The sequence below is a fragment of the Cadophora gregata genome (genome assembly GCF_030347475.1).
Source record: "Cadophora gregata isolate MNR1 chromosome Unknown scaffold_12, whole genome shotgun sequence".
Lineage (NCBI taxonomy): Eukaryota > Fungi > Ascomycota > Leotiomycetes > Helotiales > Ploettnerulaceae > Cadophora > Cadophora gregata.
Window position 1 is genome coordinate 923,564 of NW_026695935.1, and position 16,209 is coordinate 939,772.

Consider the following 16,209-nt stretch of genomic DNA (forward strand, 5'->3'; position numbering starts at 1 on the left):
AGATGTTCCTGTTTTAGATCGCCTCGCTATTTTTACGAAACAACCCTTGGTCGACTTCTCTCGCTTGTCTACATCATCTTGTCTCTCCCTCGCCCGCTCCTCTTCCTCTTGCTCACCCAGTTCTGACCTCAGGCATCTTAGCTTAGCGGCGGGGTGGTGTCTCGCCTCGCCTCATCAACGACGGGCCCTTCGTCCCTGCCTCTGCCTCTACCCTCACTGCTCTTTCGACAAGACGAAATCCCATTCCTATTGATGCGAGACCACATACCGTGAATCCAGGACTCTTTGTCCAATGTTGCGAATATCACGACTTGACAAATATTGACCAACGCTTCGTCAGACCTTGTGCTTGCGGTTGGCAGCGCCGCCTCTGTCACCTGCACAGCCCCATTCACAGCGACTTGCTTGCACCTACTCCATCGAACTGACGACTACATCTGCAAAGACCTTTGAAATCGATCTGAATCGTCTGTGAACACATTCGCAGATTCATACTCGAAACCCAGTCGACAGTGCCAGCTTCATCTAGCTCTCCCCGACCATGGCGAGTAGTAGTAGGATAGATTCGAGCTTGCCAGCGTACGTCTAACCCCATCGACCAGCCTGATACCACAACTGACATCCTTCTAGGCAACCCAACTTGCGATTAACTAGTACGACCCCTCTCAATCCGCGGAACTTGCTCTAACCTTACGTAGTCATTGCGGCGGATGGACTTTACAAGCGCGATGTATTTAGTACGTCACAGCAAAACGATGTCTTGATTGAAGCATACTGATAGCCCTGATCAGGATTTCCGGATCCCTTCGCTGTGGCGACCCTTGGCGGCGAACAGACCAAAACGACGACAGTGATTAAGAGAACCCTCAATCCATACTGGAACGAGAGCTTCGACCTGTAAGCAGAGGATTGGACATGAAAGTGGACAAGAACTAAAACTATACTAGACGTGCCAATGAAGACAGTATCCTAGCAGTTCAAATATTTGACCAGAAGAAGTTCAAGAAGAAGGACCAAGGATTTCTTGGTGTTATCAATGTTCGAGTGGGAGACGTCGTTGACTTTTCTACGACACAGGATCGTGAGTAATACTCGTCGTCAATGCGACAGCTTCATATTGACTGAAATATTCACAGAGATGCTCACTCGTGATCTCAAGAAATCTACTGATAACTTGGTCGTGCATGGGAAGCTCATCATCAATCTCTCTACGAACTTAGACTCCCCGCCTCGAGGCAACCAAGCAGCTGGCGCGGGACCTTCCAACACAAGCCGACCTTCTTTGGCTACTCCCCAAGGATCCACTCTCCAAGGCGCCTCTACCTCTGCTCTCACTCCTCAACCGTCTAACGTGGTCATGGCGAATGGATCCACAGTCACAGGGCCAACTCCAGGCCATGCACCCGCTGCCGGCAGCGCCGGCACATCAGCAAATGCAAATGGTGCAGGTCCAGCTAGACAGGCTGGGACTTTTAGTTCATTCGAGGATGCACAAGGGAGATTACCGGCTGGGTGGGAACGACGAGAAGATAACTTGGGCAGGACATATTACGTTGATCATAATACCCGGTCTACAAGCTGGAATCGCCCATCGGCTACCGGGACCGCAGAGACCCAGAGGAACGAACGTGATGCTAACACCCAGGTCGAACGTCAACGACATCAGAATCGTACTCTGCCAGAGGACCGAACTGGTGCTAACTCTCCAAGCAACCAGGCACAAGCTCCACCAGCATCGAGTACCCCCAACTCAGCAACAATGATGGCAACCGGGGCCACCACAGCTGGTACAGGTGAGCTTCCACCGTTATGGGAGCAAAGACATACTCCCGAAGGACGTGCGTATTTTGTGGATCATAACACCCGGACGACCACTTGGGTCGATCCAAGACGGCAACAGTACATTCGCATGTATGGAGGCCAGAATGCGAACAACACTATCCAGCAACAGCCCGTCTCCCAACTGGGACCATTGCCAAGTGGCTGGGAAATGCGCCTGACAAATACTGCACGAGTATACTTTGTCGACCACAACACTAAAACCACCACTTGGGACGATCCTCGGCTCCCATCTTCTCTCGACCAGAATGTTCCTCAATACAAGCGAGATTTCCGACGTAAGCTCATCTACTTCCGATCTCAGCCAGCGCTTCGTATTTTATCAGGGCAATGTCATGTCAAGGTTCGAAGGTCTCATATCTTCGAAGACTCATATGCTGAGATTATGCGTCAATCTGCAACGGACTTGAAGAAACGGCTTATGATCAAGTTTGACGGAGAAGATGGTCTCGATTATGGTGGACTTTCCAGAGAGTTCTTCTTCCTATTGTCCCACGAAATGTTCAACCCTTTCTACTGCCTGTTCGAGTACTCCGCCCACGATAATTACACCCTCCAGATCAATCCTCACTCCGGTATCAATCCAGAGCATCTCAACTACTTCAAGTTTATCGGTCGTGTAGTCGGTCTTGCTATATTCCATCGTCGTTTCCTTGATGCATTTTTCATTGGCGCTCTGTACAAGATGATGCTCAATAAAGCTGTGGCACTCTCCGATATGGAGGGAGTTGATGCCGACTTCCACCGCAGTCTTCAATGGATGCTTGATAACTCTATCGAGGGTGTTTTAGAGCAGACTTTCTCGACCGAAGACGAGAGATTCGGTGTCACTAATGTGGAGGACTTGAAGCCAGGTGGACGTGATATTGAGGTCACAGACGAAAACAAAAAGGAGTACGTTGACCTCATGGTCAAGTGGAGAATCCAGAAGCGTATCGACGAGCAATTCCAGGCTTTCATCACTGGCTTCCACGAGCTCATTCCTGCCGAGCTTGTCAATGTCTTCGATGAGCGAGAGTTGGAGTTACTGATTGGCGGTATTGCCGAAATCGATGTTGAGGATTGGAAGAAGCACACCGACTACAGAGGATATACTGAGTCGGATGAGGTCATCAAATTCTTCTGGCAGACAATTCGCAGCTGGGATGGGGAACAGAAATCCCGGCTTCTGCAATTCGCAACTGGAACATCTCGAATTCCTGTTAACGGATTCAAAGATCTTCAAGGAAGTGACGGTCCTAGGAGGTTCACTATTGAGAAGGCGGGAGAATTTAACAATCTCCCCAAGTCACACACCTGGTAAGCGGTCATGAGTTCCTGTTATCGGACTAACTGCTGACTTAACCTAGCTTCAACCGACTCGACCTTCCCCCGTATAAATCCCTAGAAGCACTACAAACGAAATTGACGATGGCAGTAGAAGAGACTATGGGCTTTGGGCAGGAGTGATTGGGTATAATCTGTCTTTCTTTTATATCACGATGTTCTTTTATTGCGCAGCTGGAAGTCCGGTGGAGACTTGGCCTCATGGAGCTTAGGTGGTACCGAACATACGCGCATAATTGAATGATCGGTTTTGAATCGAGGATTCATCTGTATTTAGACCTTTCTCGCCAAAAGGAAAGATTGGTGACCCTGCATGTCTAGTGGGAACGCGGTTTCGTTTGAATGGCATAAATGTATCCTTCCTGCATTGTCTCAATCAAGTAAAGCCTGAAGAAGAATTTGTCTACCTCCGTGGTTCTTCAACATAATCTCGGCCCGCGCCATCGCTCCTTTGTGGCAAGCACTTGGGCGAATTAGTACAGTAATCTACAAACAGGTGGCAGTCTGTCGCACTCTGATCGCCCAGATGCTTTACCATCTCGAGCAAGGTCGTGACGGGTGAACTCGTGCGCGGGATGTCATGGTCAGGGCCCAGGGGCATCAATTTAAGCATTGCGCGCTAATCTTGAGGGCGTTCAAGATCCCGGACGGCTGATAATCCAGACATGCAGTATTCGTGGTGCCTGCCGAGCCTGAGCCTGAGCCTGAGCCTGAGCCTGAGCCTGGGTGATGGAAGGCTCCAGGCATCGTGTCTGCTCTTGAGAATCCGCCGAGTACAGGGCTGCACATTGTCCCTTCTCGTCCAGTATCATGCCATGCCTTCCTCGCTTCATGGCATTGGCATGGGCATGGGCATGGGCATCCTCAGACTGTTCAGTCCCGATGTCCGCGTCTGGAGTTTCTGGACACTGAGATGAACATCGACCTTAATCCTCCTACTCGTACTCTTCGAGTACTCCCCCACAATGACAAGGATGGACGTGGACATGGACATGGACATGGATGGCTCGGCGGTTGCTAATGTAGTACTGTAGTGACCTGCAGTTGCCGCTCTGCGATACCCAGTCACGGCAGATCACCCAATCACAGACCCCATTTCCTCAACCACTGCTTTCTTGTGCCTCGTAGCGAGTACGGGCCCATCCCCATCTGAGGTCCTAGCCCCGTGGCTTCATCAAGGAGGAAATTATTGTCCGAGCAACAAAGGTAAATTTAATTTGTTGTATGGAGCCTGGCTTGGTATCCTGTTGTAAATTTATCTTCTCGTACCCTTGCGACCTTTCTCCTCCTTGACTTCCTCTTCTTGTTGATTTCTTTTCCATTTCTGTATATTCTTCAGATATCTGCATCTCCACACAGTACCTTCGAGTACCTACTTACTCCCGAATACCCCTATATATCTAGCTCTCTGCTTTGCCTCGTCTCGAAGCTTCAGTCACACAGAATCAACTTTCCCAAAAATCAAAATGCAATTCTCTCTTCTCCCAATCTCGACCCTCATTTCCCTCGCCGCAGCTCAAACAATCACTTTCTCTGCAAACCCAGCTACGTCCACAACATGTGCAGGCCAGCCAGTACTTGATCTGTGCTTAGCATCAACAAAACTCATCGTCGCTCAATGTGGATCAACAGATTGGGGTTGTCTCTGTCAAAAATGGAATGATGTCCTGACGTACGTCCTTCTTGCCAGCTCTTCGATTACTACACTCTTTCACTCTCAACTTTGACCTTTTAAGAAAGTCAGAGAGACACTATGTGAATCTAACTAACATTCAAACCAGGTGCTATACAGCATCTGGCTGCTCCGAAGACGCGGGTATTGCTACTGCTCAAAATAGTAAAGACACCTACTGTGCCCAAGCATCTATCTACACATCCACCACATCCAGTGCCATTAGCCGCGACATCCCAACAACCACCACAGCTACCACGGCTACGGGAACGGACTCCAGCTCTGCGCAGACTACCGGGAACAATGGCGATGTGAGAGTTGAGAGTACGTCCAGCGGAACTGCCACTGGTGCTTCAGCCACGCAGTCGGGCAATGCTGCGAGCAAGGATTTGGTTGTCGGGGCTGGGAGTATGATGATGGGTCTTGCCGGCTTGGTTGGTGCGTTCTTGTAGATCTGCATCTATGCAAAGGACAAAGGAGGATATTAGAGATGGGACGTCGAGGGAAAGGTGAAGGATCGGGAGAGATCTGTTGATCTGCTGGTGGGGCTTTTCAACTCCTTGTTTTTAGCGTTTGAGCACGGCGCTCTGATTTTTGGGCTGTACGGTGGAAGGGAACTTAGGGAAGGGCGACACATCATTGCTCTCTGGTCTGCTTAGGGGCATTTTATAGTACTAATTTTAGTGTTAATTGGTGATTGAATAAAGAATTCTATCCACTAGAACTTCTGTCTGTTGCCCACAGCCGAAAAATTCATGTACAAGTAACTGAGGAGCTATTTTGCCTTGACTTGGATTGTTGACCTGTCCTCGGGCACTCACGTCGTCATTTCCCGTCTCCCCATTTATGTAGCATTGCGCAGGTCTATAGTGAAGCTAAAAGCATCATACAGGACTTTCGACCCTGCCATCTTGTCTTGTAGATTAGCACTAGCACAGCGAGAGAGATAATGTCCAGAGGGAATAAACATCTGGATTAATGAACCCGTACAAGGCACTCATTCACTCATATGTTGCGGTCAGCTTTTCGCTCTAGATAAATCACAAACTTGAGATTTCATGGCTAGATACGTCATGATTTTGTTTTTTCATATTCTCTAAAGACTAATGAACTCCGGTGCAACCAGATTATTTGCATCTGAAACTTTGTACAGTAAAGAAACATGCTCCACTATCCTTGCATCCCGTCCCATTACCTTCTACTTTCTGTACCACATTCGGGTACTTTATCGATATCAGTGAGCTGATCTGTACGGGAAATTGGACGAACTTACATCTTTGTGTGCCTCATCTTCTTCTGAAGCTGGAAAATGCCATACATCAAAGCCTCCGAAGTAGGTGGGCACCCAGGCACATAAATATCAACCGGCACAATGCGATCGCAACCTCTCGTAACACTGTAGCTGTAATGGTAATACCCGCCACCATTAGCACAGCTACCCATCGAAATAACCCATCTCGGTTCAGGCATCTGATCGTAAACTTGTCTGAGAGCTGGAGCCATCTTATTCGTGAGTGTACCTGCAACAATCATAACATCCGACTGGCGAGGAGATGCTCTGAAAATAATACCGAGGCGATCTTGATCGTAACGAGGGGTGGAGAGATGCATCATTTCGACGGCACAGCAGGCGAGACCGAAGGACATGGGCCACAGAGAACTTTGGCGCGCCCAGTTTGCTATTTGATCGAGTGTTGTTCTGGGAGGGATATCAGCTCCAATTCAATCTTCCCCTGTAAAACCCGGGAAGTGCACATACAGTGCGTATTGCATAGCACCCTTCTTGCCCTCCTGGCTAGGCAATGGCACTTCTCTCCTGGGCTTGCCTGTAATGCTCATCATTGGGGGTGGTGTCTGAGGGACATTGTGGGGTGTCAGTCCAGGACTCGCAGGCTTCGAAGAGGAGGATGTGATAGCTGCGATTGATCGGTAAGGGATCAAGGAGGCTGCTGGCTTGGCTGTAAAGGTAATGTTTAGCTTTTGGGATCTGTGGCGAGGTTGAAGAAAGAAGCTTCAGGGGAGGAAGAGTCTACCTCGCAGCGCCAGCGCAGCTGCTGATCTCGTTGAAGGCAGCATCTTGCCGGTCAATTAATGGTGATAAGAGAGAAAGAGGAAGAAGTTGGTAGTAAGGCTGAGCGGAGCGGAGAGACGGAGAGACGGAGAGTCTTCGTCGGGTCAAGAGCTTTGAAAGACGTCGATGATTTAGAATGATTGAAGTGATGATCAACAGCCCCACCCTGATTGGTTGTCAGTCGGGAGTCTGATCACGTAATCCGCCTGCACCGCAACAGCACCACCAACAGCAACAAGGAATAATAGTACTGGTTTCATCATTTTCCTATACGTGGCTGACGGGATGAGGAAGCCCGCATGTGCCCGAGACCGTAGATGAAGTGAGACTCTCGGGCACTGATGAAGTGAGAGGTATTACAGTTTATAGTAGCTGGACAACCGGATTGCCAACCACATACTTCGAGAAGTCATGGTTGACATCGAGGACTCTACACAGGATTCGGTTCACCAACTCACTTCAGGTCAACGCTGGGAGAAGGGTATGGGTATCAGAACTAGTTTTAGGTATCAATTGGCGCTCTTCGGTACAAATGCAGCAGCTGTTTGCCTTAATTCTAGAGACCTTTCCTTCCACTTCCGAAATATAATGCAATAGAAAACGAGAACCCAGAAGAAGACATAAACACTCGCTGCGTGACGGAAATCGTAATTTCAGGGAACAAAAGTAGAACGAGAGGCGCCGCCGTGTAGGTTCCGAATGGTTGCAATGCATGCTGTGCTTCGATGACCTTCCTTCCAGGTCCTTGTGCCATCAATCAGCCCATTCATAAACCCTGGGAACAGAAGTCCTGTGTGAAGCTATAACCATGCCTCGCCATATTCTCACAAACACATCGCTGCAGCAATCCAGGCTATGATGCAGGGTAGACAAGTGTCCAGAAACACCACTTCCCAGAATCTCATACTGCATAACTCGCCGGCTAAGCTCTTCGGGTTGAAGATCCAGAATGACAAGAGATCCAAAGTACTTTCGATTACATTTCTTTGGACTCGGACTTCTCTTCCGTCTTCGAGTCATCGTCAAGGACAGCCTTGTACTTTGGCTCGGAACTTCCGGTGCTCTCTATTGCCTGCCCCTTTGAGACTTGGCTGGCCAGATCGCGGTCTTCCTCGCTGCGATCGAACATCTCGGTGTCATCTGAGTCAGTTAGGACCTCCGTGCCATCTCCAAGAAGAATTATCCGACCTCGTTGGTTGCCACCGAACGACTTTGACTTTGAGTCCATATTGACATCGTAACCGCTGTCGCTATCGTCAAAGTTGTGGTGTACGCCAGGACCTCGGAACTCGGCTGTCCAGAAATTAGTGCTGTTATCGAAAGAAACCCGAATTACTTGCCATATTCAGGGGGTGCGCAAGGTCCATCGCCATTGGCAACCCTCTTCGCGATCTCCTCATACCAATCGTCCTTGGACTTGCCGTGCAGCAGCCCAATGATTATGATGGTCATGTTGTCACAGCCAACGCCACCCGTCTCGGAATTCGAAGCAAGGCAGTTGTCCATCATGTTCTCGCAAATTTTCGAGAGCTCCTGTTTGGCGGCAATTCCGCGTCTAACAAATTCAACAACAGCTTGGGAGGACTGGCAATCCCAGATACCTACAGAAATCTGTTAGAAACTCCAATGGAGTAGCTAGTTGAATGCAGACTCACCATCACATGCCACTACCAAGAACTCATCGTCGTCCGAAATGTCATGAACAGTTACATCCGGGTAGGCTGTGACGATCTGTTGCTCAGGAGCCAGCTCAGCACTCTTCTTGAATTCAAAATCTCCAATGGCCCGTGACAGAGCGAGGTTGCCATTGACACGTCCGAAATCAACGAAACCTCCCGCAGCAGTGATTCTTGCCTTCTCACCTGTTTAACATCAGTAATATAACTCATAATCTTAGCTACTAGCAAGACGTACCTTCGTTCTGGGGCTTGTGGTCGAAAGACAATGGCTTAGCCCTCCCCTTCACACCCAGAACACTTCTAGAATCGCCCGCATTTCCCTATGCTTGTCAGATGCGTATCCCTCTGTACCAAGCTGCAAACAACATACCACAAAGATTTTTGTTGCCGAGACAATCGCAACAGAAGCCGTGCATCCAGAAACCTCTTCCTCGTACCGTGGGTCTAAAAAAGCACGAGTCAGTCGCCCATGCCCTTTCCTGAATGTTTGCAAGCTAACCATTGAGGATCGCTCTGTCTGTGGCCAGGAAACCATCCTTCAGCGCCTGCTCCAAATCACCCTTCTTGAAGGCTTCCTGTTTTGCGATTATTGGATGGATGTTCTCGCCAGCGAACAGAGCCACTTTATCCCCTCCATGTCCGTCATATACTCCAAAGAACGAGAGTCTTGAATCAATCCCTGCAGGCTTTGAATCCTTTCCATCTTCGGCGACAGATTGTAGGTCTAAAACAGCAGCATGCGCATCTTCCATGCTGATTCTCCATCCTTGCATGGACGAGACACCAAAGATCAAGCGATCATCGCCACCGTTTTCAGAAGTCTGGCAAAGATGGTATGTCAGCAACCTTGCACAATTAACCTCAGTGGACGCCCACTAGCATAGAGGCGCGCCATCATACAGCTCCACCCAAATCACCATCTTTCAAGGTGTAGTCAATCTTGAAGCTGGATATCTGGTCGGCGCCCTTTCCTAGCGGACTGCGAGGTGTAATCGACAAGGACACTAGCACAACCTGACAATGCCCGAGCAGGCTGCATGAAAGGAAAGGAAGATTTTGTACCTTATCCACTACCGGCTCCGATAGAGTCTGACCCATGTTGACAGAGATCGAGCTTCCTGAGCGCGTTGGCCAGGGGGGAATTTCTGGACGAGCTTTTTGACTTGCGGAAGACGGTGGGAGGGAAAAGAGGTGGTAATGTGCGGGGTCGAGTCGCGGTTGGGAAGCTTGAAAGGCGGAGTGTAGGCTATCTGCTGCTCTGCATCAGGGATGGAGGTAGCTGTACTAGGTCGTCGAGGAGTTTTGTCAGGTTGTTGGGATGTCGCGTGTTGCTGAAAAGGAAGATCCAGGACCGAAAATGATGATGGAGGGAGGTGCTGAGGATGAGAGTCGCCGCCGAAATCAAGCGAGGTGCTAGCGGCCGATCAGATCAGATACCTTACCTGAGGTATCATATACCACCTCGACCACACTCCTCAAACAAAACAAGGACGGGAACGGGAACGGGAACCACTATGGGGTAGGTCAGAGGCCAGGGCAGAGAGAGGGATGTTGACTGTGACTTTCGTTGAGTATGGTCGGGTAGAAAGTATACGAGCCAGCATTACATGCATACCATACCATACCATGCCATACCTACCTGCCAGCGACCAGCGACCAGCGACCAGCGAGCGACCAGAAGCCAGAAGCCAGAAGCCAGAAGCCAGAAGCCAGGCTTGCCAAGATGGGATTGGAGGGGTGGTGGCGGGGAGGGATGCACAGAGTGGAAGCTGGCCGAGGCGTTCTCGGGGGCAACAGGAAACCGGGGCAGGGCTGCGCAGGGCAGGCAGGATATCGTCAGTGCTCGTCAAACAGTACAGTACACGAGGCGGGGGAAATTCGTCTCCGGTGAAGCGTTGCCAGGTAAGCTAGCTGCTATCTGTGCGCGACTAAACAACCCCCTTATTTTGTATGACAACCTTAGTAACTCTACGATAACATAGTAAATATAGACGAAACTTTACTTCGCACACCTTCTCCTAAGCCTCCTACGACTCCACGACCTCCTCTGAAGCTCAAACGCTTAACTAATCGCACTGAATAGGATACACCTACACGTAAGGAATTTAACGATAGACGCTTTCGAAAGCCGTGTTAATCGGTCGGTGAGATCTCGTAGTTTATAGATATTCCTTAATAAACTGTCTCTCATATTTATTAATAAGACGAAGACCTCCTCCGAACTGCGCGCCCTAATTAAGTAAATCCTTATAAAGTTCCTCGCGAGAAGGTTTTAGAGATCGAGGAAGATATAGACAGGTAGTAGGGAATTAGATCGATAATAACTAAAGAGCTCGTTGAATATTACGAGTTAGATTACTGCGAAAAGACTCTTTTAAACTCCTTTCGACGTGAAGGGATTAGATATTTTTAAGCTGCGGAATCGAAGTTCCTTACGAAAGGGAATATAAAGGTTCGGGAGGATTTTTATTGTACTTTAAGAGACGAATAATAATAGAAAACGCCTTAATATAAGAAGGTATTATATTCCGACGCTTTGTTACGAACCCCTTAGCGCTACGGTTCAGTTGGCACCTATATGCTAATAGTACTATCAGTGGTACTATGGGGGCAGTAGTACTAACGAAGGAGCGGTGCTATCAATAGGGTAGTACTAACCAGGGAATAATATAGGACAGCGAGTAGTACCGCTGTATACTTACGCTCAGTAGTAATAGTTACCTAGATCACAGTAGACGATAGGTCACGTGATAGATCCCTAGATCCCTAGATCCTTATATAAGGGAACGGATCTAAGGATCTAAGGATCTAGTATCTTAAGGGATCTAAGAAGAACGAAGGTTCTATATAAGACTAGTATATCTACTATTAGATAAGAGCTTCATACTTAACTTCAAATAGTATTCTAATACTTAGTAACTATCTTCTATCTATATAATATACTTACCTCTTAATTATTAGAGATTAACTATAGCCTTCTGTATTTACAGCGAGTAAATACCGGACTATTACACTTTAAGTATTATCTCGTTAGAGGTACTAACTCATAAAGATAATATATCTTCTATTAAAAGATCAGCGAACAACTACTTAGCTCCTACTAAGGTTTTCGACCTAAAGAATATACCTAAGATCGCTGCCCCGGATCTCTACTATAAAGACTGATCTAAGCTTAGAGTATACCTTACTTAGGTTAAGCTTTATACAGGCTTTAACAGTCACTAGTTTACTATAGAAACTAATAAAGTCCTTTAGGCTTCGTCTTTCCTCTAAGGATCTGCTTTTAACTAGATCGAGACCTTCCTCTCAGACTATATTTAGAACCGGACTAAGGATAAGAGAGTCTCTATAGTAATAACTAAGGAATCCTAGAAGATCTTTATAACCTTCGAGGGTTTTAAGTATAAGATTAATCGCGTCTTTAGTAATATCGATTAGAACTATACTACTAAACGGAATATCTAGAACCTAAAGTAGGTTAGGTTAGTAACTATATATATTACCGCCTTCTAGTAATTCGCGAATCAGACTAGCTAGAATAACAACGCCCTTTAAGTATAGTACTATAAAGGGTTAAAAGATAGAGTAAAAGATAAGATAGTAAGATCAGACGCGCTTACTAACTTATAAGAACTTATTAAAATAGCTATTAAGATTAATAACTAAAACTATAAGAGGGCACTTAAGAAGAAAGGCTAATACTACTCTAGAACATATATATACTAAGGAAAAGGAGGTAATAATAAGAAACTATTCTACTCTCAGGAAATAGAACTTAATACAACGTTCCGGAAGCTAAGTTATTAAGGAAAGTTATATAGTAGCGGGCTATTTAAGAAAGTTATAAGCGAGCGACAAGAGAAGAAGCTATACTTTAAGTATAACTTTCCTAGTTATATAGCTAGCTCTTATTAATAAAAGAAGTCGTAGATAAATAAGAAATATACTAATATAATAGGACGTAGCTCTTATAATAAACTAATATAATAACTCGCCGCGATATATTATTAATATATAACTATAGATAAGCTTAAGGAGAATTATATCTATACCTAGTTAGGCGATTCTAACGATAATAAGCGAGATTCCGTAAGTATTATAGATCAGCTTAAGTAAACTATTATTAGCACGCCCCTTAAGGACTATATATATCGAGATAATAATAGCTCTAAGCTAGATAATAATATAGAGCTAATACTAAGTAATAGTAAGAAAGAGGCCTAGGAACTTAAGTAGACTCTAGAACTAGAGCTACTTTAACCTAAACTCTTAGGACTAAGAGTAAGTGAAACTTAGGAAGTTACCTAAAGAGAAAAGAGCTTATATCAAGTTAGCTATAACACTCGCTACTAGACTAATATAACTACCGGGGTTACTTATTAAGAACTAGGCCTTATTAGCTTAGGGGGTCTACTATAAGAAGTAAGGTATAAAGTAGTCTACCGGGACTATAAGTGTATCAGATAGAGAATAGCTAGCAGCTAGGAAGGACTAACGACCTTTATATAGTACTTACTACTCTAGAATACCGTTATTCTTAATACTAGCGCGCTACTAGAGGTAGGCGAGAAATAGGAAATTATAGCTAAGAACTAATATAATAGGATATAGGTCTATATTAATAATAACAGCCGGTACTATTACGAGATATATAATCTAGTAATATACACTGAACTCGGAATAGGGCTTATATATAAGGTTAGCCTAAGTTATAGTAATCGAAAGGTATAGGAAAGTATTCTTAACTATAGTATATATTAGGAATATTTCTGTATATAGTAACTTACTACTATTAGAGATAAATATCTTATATTAGAGGTTAAAATTAAGGGAGTTAAGCTTTAGGCGATAGTAAACTCTAAGGTATAAGGGAACTTTATATCTCCTACTGTTATACTTAAGTACTACTTATTAACCGAAGTAAAAGATAAGAGATACTATCTAGTACTAGCGGATAGTAAGGTCGCCTCTAATAGACTAATCGAGGTCTAGACTACTTTAGTCTATATAAGTATTACCGGATACTTTAAAATAATCTAATTTAATATCATTAGGATTAGAAGGTATAATATTATCTTAGAGCTACTATAGATAGAAAAGTATAATCCTATTATTAATTAGCAGATAGGAAAACTTAAGTTTAGTTATTACTAAGACTGCTATTATTTACCGGGAACAGAAGTAATAAGTATTCGAGAGGTTAGCGCTACCTCTAAGGAAAAGCTCGGATACTAAGATAAGGGTCTACTAATAAAGGATATACTATTAGTATATAAGAAGTTTATAGCACTATTTAAGAAGGAATAAGGTATTAAGGCCTTACTAAAACACTAGGACTACAATTATCGGATCGAGTTAGAACTAAGTACTAAACTAATATTCTAACTACTTAGGGAATATTTAGCGATAGACTTAATAATAATTAAGTAATATATTAATAAAAACCTAGCGAAGGGATTTATCTAAGAGTCTAAATCTCCGTAGGGAAGTAATATCTTATTCGTAGAAAAAAAAGATAGTAGATAACGAATATATATCGACTACTATCGATTAAATAACGCTATAAAAAAGGATTATTATATACTACTATTAGCTAAGGAGCTATAAGATAAACTTATTAGAGCTAAGATTTTCACTTAGCTTAACTTACGAGAAGTATATAACTTCGTTAGAATAGCTAAGAGAGAAGAAGAAAAAACAGTATTTCGTACTTGTTTTAGTTACTATGAGTACACGATTATACCCTTCAGCTTAACTAACACACTAGCTATATTTCAGTGTCTAATTAATAATATTTTACGGCCTTACTTAGATATAATATATATATACTATTTAGATAATATACTAGTCTACTCTAAATTAGAGAAGTAATATATAAAGGACGTTATAGCTATTCTCTAGAAGCTAGAGAACGCCTACTTATTACTTAAACTAGAGAAGTATAACTTCCACGTAGACGAGGTTATTTTTCTAAGCTATATAGTTACTACCGTAGGATTAGCTATAGATCCTAAAAAGATTAAAGTAATTATTAAGTAGATAGGGCCTACGAATATTAAGGAAGTATAATTATTCCTCGGGTTTACTAACTTCTATAGGCGATTTATTAAGGACTACTTAAAAATCGCCGGGCTACTTACGGAGTTAACTTATAAGGATAAGGAATTCCACTAGTCCGATAATACACGAAAAGCGTTTAAGGCACTTAAAGCGACTTTTATCGTAGAACTAATACTTACTTCCTTTACCCTTAATAAAGAAATATATATAGAGATAGATTCTTTGGATTACGCTATTAGAGCTATACTTAGCTAGCTAGGCAAGGATAGAAGATAATAACTAATCGCTTACTATTCGCAGAAACTATCACTAGTAGAACTCAACTATAATATATATAATAAAGAGTTACTAGTAATTATAGACGTAGTACACGAATAGAAGGTCTACCTTAAGGGCGCCGCCTACGAAGTACAGATCCTAACGGACTATAAGAATCTTATTTACTTTATAACTACTAAAGAATTAAACTAACGCTAAGTTTAATAGTATAAAATACTCTCTACTATAAAACTTCGAATTTCTTATATTAAGGGAACGGAAAACGCTAAGGCTAATGCCCTAAGTAGGAAACTAGAATATCTTGTAAATAAAACTTATAAATCCTATACTATACTATAAAGGGATAGTGATTCACTAATAGTTAATCACTAATAGCTAGCCTTAATAGGCTAAGTCGCTAAGAAAATCTGGAAGGACTATACTAATAACCTAGTTATAGCTAAATAGAAGAAGCAGCTAAGCGAAGGATTCTCTTTCACCTTAGATAGTACGCTTCTATACTAAGGACGAATCTATATACTTACTAGAGATAAGATTAAATTCGTTACGCACTAGTATAGGCTACCTGCTTATAGATACTAAGGAGTAGCTAAGACGCTATCTAAGCTATCTAGGGAATACTACTTCCTAAGAATAAGGAAGGTAGTTAAAGATATAATAGTGTTATATAATATATATATCCGGAATAAGGTATTATACTATACTTTATATAGGCTCATGAAGTTACTAATAATACTACCTCGCCTATAGAAATTAATTACTTTAGATTTTATAGTCGAGCTACTACCCTCGAAAGACTTAGTTATAGGAATCGTATATAACTCGATCTATATAATAACAGATAAGTTTATAAAGTACGCATATATAGTATTAGTACTTAAAACATAGGACGCGCTTATAATAGCGCAAGTATTCCTTAGAATAATCTTTATAAGCTACAGAATACTAGATAAGATTATCTTAGATAGAGATAAGCTCTTTACCTTAAAGTTCTAGAAAACTCTTATCACGCTCTTAAGAATAAAGTAGAAAATATTAATCGTATTCTATCCTTAGACTAATATATAAACAGAATAAATTAACTAGATAATAGAGACTTATTTTCAGTGTTATATAAACTATAAGCAGGATAACTAGGTGTAACTACTCCCACTTACCTAGTTTATATATAATAGCGCGGATCAAGAGACTATTAGAGTATCACTGTTTTACGCGAATTATAAGTATAATCCCATAGTATATAACCTACTAATAGCTAGTTAGGGTACTATATAAGAAGCTAT

At 43.6% G+C, this 16,209-nt stretch overlaps 4 protein-coding genes across 4 annotated transcripts; 2 read left to right on the forward strand and 2 right to left on the reverse strand.

The window, feature by feature from the left end:
* Positions 1 to 541: 541 nt before the first annotated feature.
* Positions 542 to 3,288, forward strand: RSP5 (NEDD4 E3 ubiquitin-protein ligase; the record flags this gene model as incomplete). The annotated part of the gene is made up of 7 exons (XM_058496437.1): positions 542 to 579; positions 631 to 653; positions 699 to 737; positions 792 to 897; positions 948 to 1,081; positions 1,137 to 3,138; positions 3,189 to 3,288. 7 exons carry the CDS (start codon positions 542 to 544, stop codon positions 3,286 to 3,288), a joined length of 2,442 nt encoding a protein of 813 aa, XP_058353688.1.
* A 1,343-nt stretch (positions 3,289 to 4,631) lies between these two features.
* ONS95_003148 (uncharacterized protein) lies at positions 4,632 to 5,289 on the forward strand (the record flags this gene model as incomplete). The annotated part of the gene is made up of 2 exons (XM_058496438.1): positions 4,632 to 4,837; positions 4,947 to 5,289. The coding sequence occupies 2 exons, from the start codon at positions 4,632 to 4,634 to the stop codon at positions 5,287 to 5,289; spliced, it is 549 nt and encodes a 182-aa protein (XP_058353689.1).
* A 576-nt stretch (positions 5,290 to 5,865) lies between these two features.
* On the reverse strand, positions 5,866 to 7,025 carry ONS95_003149 (uncharacterized protein). Its single transcript, XM_058496439.1, has 4 exons — positions 6,871 to 7,025; positions 6,597 to 6,795; positions 6,111 to 6,536; positions 5,866 to 6,060 (listed from the first exon to the last, which is right to left on the reverse strand). Exons 1-4 carry the CDS (start codon positions 6,911 to 6,913, stop codon positions 6,036 to 6,038), a joined length of 693 nt encoding a protein of 230 aa, XP_058353690.1. The 5' UTR covers positions 6,914 to 7,025; the 3' UTR covers positions 5,866 to 6,035.
* A 372-nt stretch (positions 7,026 to 7,397) lies between these two features.
* On the reverse strand, positions 7,398 to 9,938 carry PTC2 (Protein phosphatase 2C 2). The gene is made up of 7 exons (XM_058496440.1): positions 9,650 to 9,938; positions 9,087 to 9,408; positions 8,958 to 9,031; positions 8,823 to 8,907; positions 8,564 to 8,770; positions 8,249 to 8,509; positions 7,398 to 8,201 (listed from the first exon to the last, which is right to left on the reverse strand). The coding sequence occupies exons 1-7, from the start codon at positions 9,683 to 9,685 to the stop codon at positions 7,885 to 7,887; spliced, it is 1,302 nt and encodes a 433-aa protein (XP_058353691.1). The 5' UTR covers positions 9,686 to 9,938; the 3' UTR covers positions 7,398 to 7,884.
* Positions 9,939 to 16,209: the final 6,271 nt, after the last annotated feature.

Bases quoted from the DNA above. Each gene is read 5' to 3' on its own strand.
- ONS95_003149 (XM_058496439.1), bottom strand. From the start codon at position 6,913: ATGCTGCCTTCAACGAGATCAGCAGCTGCGCTGGCGCTGCGAG. The intron at 6,796-6,870 runs GTAGACTCTTCC...TTACCTTTACAG, and splicing joins AGCTGCGCTGGCGCTGCGAG to CCAAGCCAGCAGCCTCCTTG. The intron at 6,537-6,596 runs GTATGTGCACTT...TATCCCTCCCAG, and splicing joins GGTGCTATGCAATACGCACT to AACAACACTCGATCAAATAG.
- PTC2 (XM_058496440.1), bottom strand. From the start codon at position 9,685: ATGGGTCAGACTCTATCGGAGCCGGTAGTGGATAAG. The intron at 8,908-8,957 runs GTATGTTGTTTG...TGACAAGCATAG, and splicing joins CGGCAACAAAAATCTTTGTG to GGAAATGCGGGCGATTCTAG. The intron at 8,202-8,248 runs GCAAGTAATTCG...ATTTCTGGACAG, and splicing joins TTGCGCACCCCCTGAATATG to CCGAGTTCCGAGGTCCTGGC.